This window comes from Priapulus caudatus, unplaced genomic scaffold (genome assembly GCF_000485595.1).
Source record: "Priapulus caudatus unplaced genomic scaffold, Priapulus_caudatus-5.0.1 Scaffold202, whole genome shotgun sequence".
In the NCBI taxonomy this organism is placed as follows: Eukaryota; Metazoa; Priapulida; class Priapulimorpha; order Priapulimorphida; family Priapulidae; genus Priapulus; species Priapulus caudatus.
Genome location: NW_014577263.1, coordinates 342,025 through 343,335, shown reverse-complemented (window position 1 = coordinate 343,335; position 1,311 = coordinate 342,025). Strand labels below are relative to the sequence as shown.

The 1,311-nt window shown below is 52.3% G+C and overlaps 1 protein-coding gene across 1 annotated transcript in view; it reads right to left on the bottom strand.

Annotated features, from left to right (window-relative positions):
- The window catches only part of LOC106807237 (serine/threonine-protein kinase Nek10-like), an 18,062-nt gene that overhangs the window by 9,304 nt on the left and 7,447 nt on the right, over window positions 1–1,311 (bottom strand). The window contains exon 8 of the mRNA XM_014809525.1: window positions 589–777. Within this exon, the coding sequence (XP_014665011.1) occupies window positions 589–777 (189 nt within the window). The remainder of the gene's footprint in view (window positions 1–588; window positions 778–1,311) is intronic.

The window sequence follows — 1,311 nt, the reverse complement described above, 5'->3', positions numbered from 1 at the left end:
TGAGGGAGGAGCTAATGAGGGAGGAGCTAGCGAGGGAGGAGCTAATGAGGGAGGAGCTAATGAGGGAGGAGCTAATGAGGGAGGAGCTAGCGAGGGAGGAGCTAATGAGGGAGGAGCTAACGAGGGAGGAGCTAATGAGGGAGGAGCTAACGAGGGCGGAGCTAATGAGGGCGGAGCTAATGAGGGCCTCACCTGCAGGTTCTCCCAGTGTTTCTCCTGCGTCGTGCGCGCGCGTGGGGAGAAGCTATAGAGGGAGGAGCTAACGAGGAAGGAGCTAATGAGGGAGGAGCTAACGAGGGAGGAGCTAGCAAAGGAGGAGCTAATGAGGGCCTCACCTGCAGGTTCTCCCAGTGTTTCTCCTGCGTCGTGCGCGCGCGTGGGGAGCTAGCGAGGGAGGAGCTAATGAGGGAGGAGCTAATGAGGGAGGAGCTAACGAGGGCGGAGCTAATGAGGGAGGAGCTAGCGAGGGAGGAGCTAATGAGGGCCTCACCTGCAGGTTCTCCCAGTGTTTCTCCTGCGTCGTGCGCGCGCGTGGGGAGGAGCTAACGAGGGAGGAGCTAACGAGGGAGGAGCTAATGAGGGCCTCACCTGCAGGTTCTCCCAGTGTTTCTCCTGCGTCGTGCGGGGCGTCTCCGGCAGCAGCAGCCACGCGACAGCGTAGATGGCGTTGCCGTGGTCGACGATGCTCTGGCTGTTTCCGTCGTCAAGCATCAGTTCGGTGAGGACCGCGCAGCATCCGGCACGCAGCGACAGCACGTACGCTCGCTTTCTCTCCTCCTGCACGCACACACACACACGCACACAGTGTCATAACGACGTAGGTTATCCACGTTAGCCGACGTAGGTGGAATTTCTCATGCAGTCATATCTATGTTGAATTGAATACTATAAGTGATGTATTACTACAATATGATAGTGTTATAACATTATATAATACAACCTTCTTCAGTTACAGCTCTATAATATGGAACGAATTTATTCCCTTAAAATGAACAACTCGTTATATTAAATAGCCAGTTTAGCGTACTAAAACTATAATTCCGCACTTTGGTATTCAGCTCGCGTAGTAACAAGGAAAAAACTTGGGGGGGCGGACGCAACTTATCACGATCTATTTATGCACTTACATATAGATAAATCAATCAAATATCCATAAACAACTTCATAAGGGTGTCGCTGTTAGATCATGCCAATTTTAATGCATAGCACGCACGACTACCATTCTCGTCGTGATTGACCCCACTGACTATGTTACATGCATTGCTTTCCTCCCCTAAAAACGTGCCTGCGAGAACGGCCTTACGCGATGGA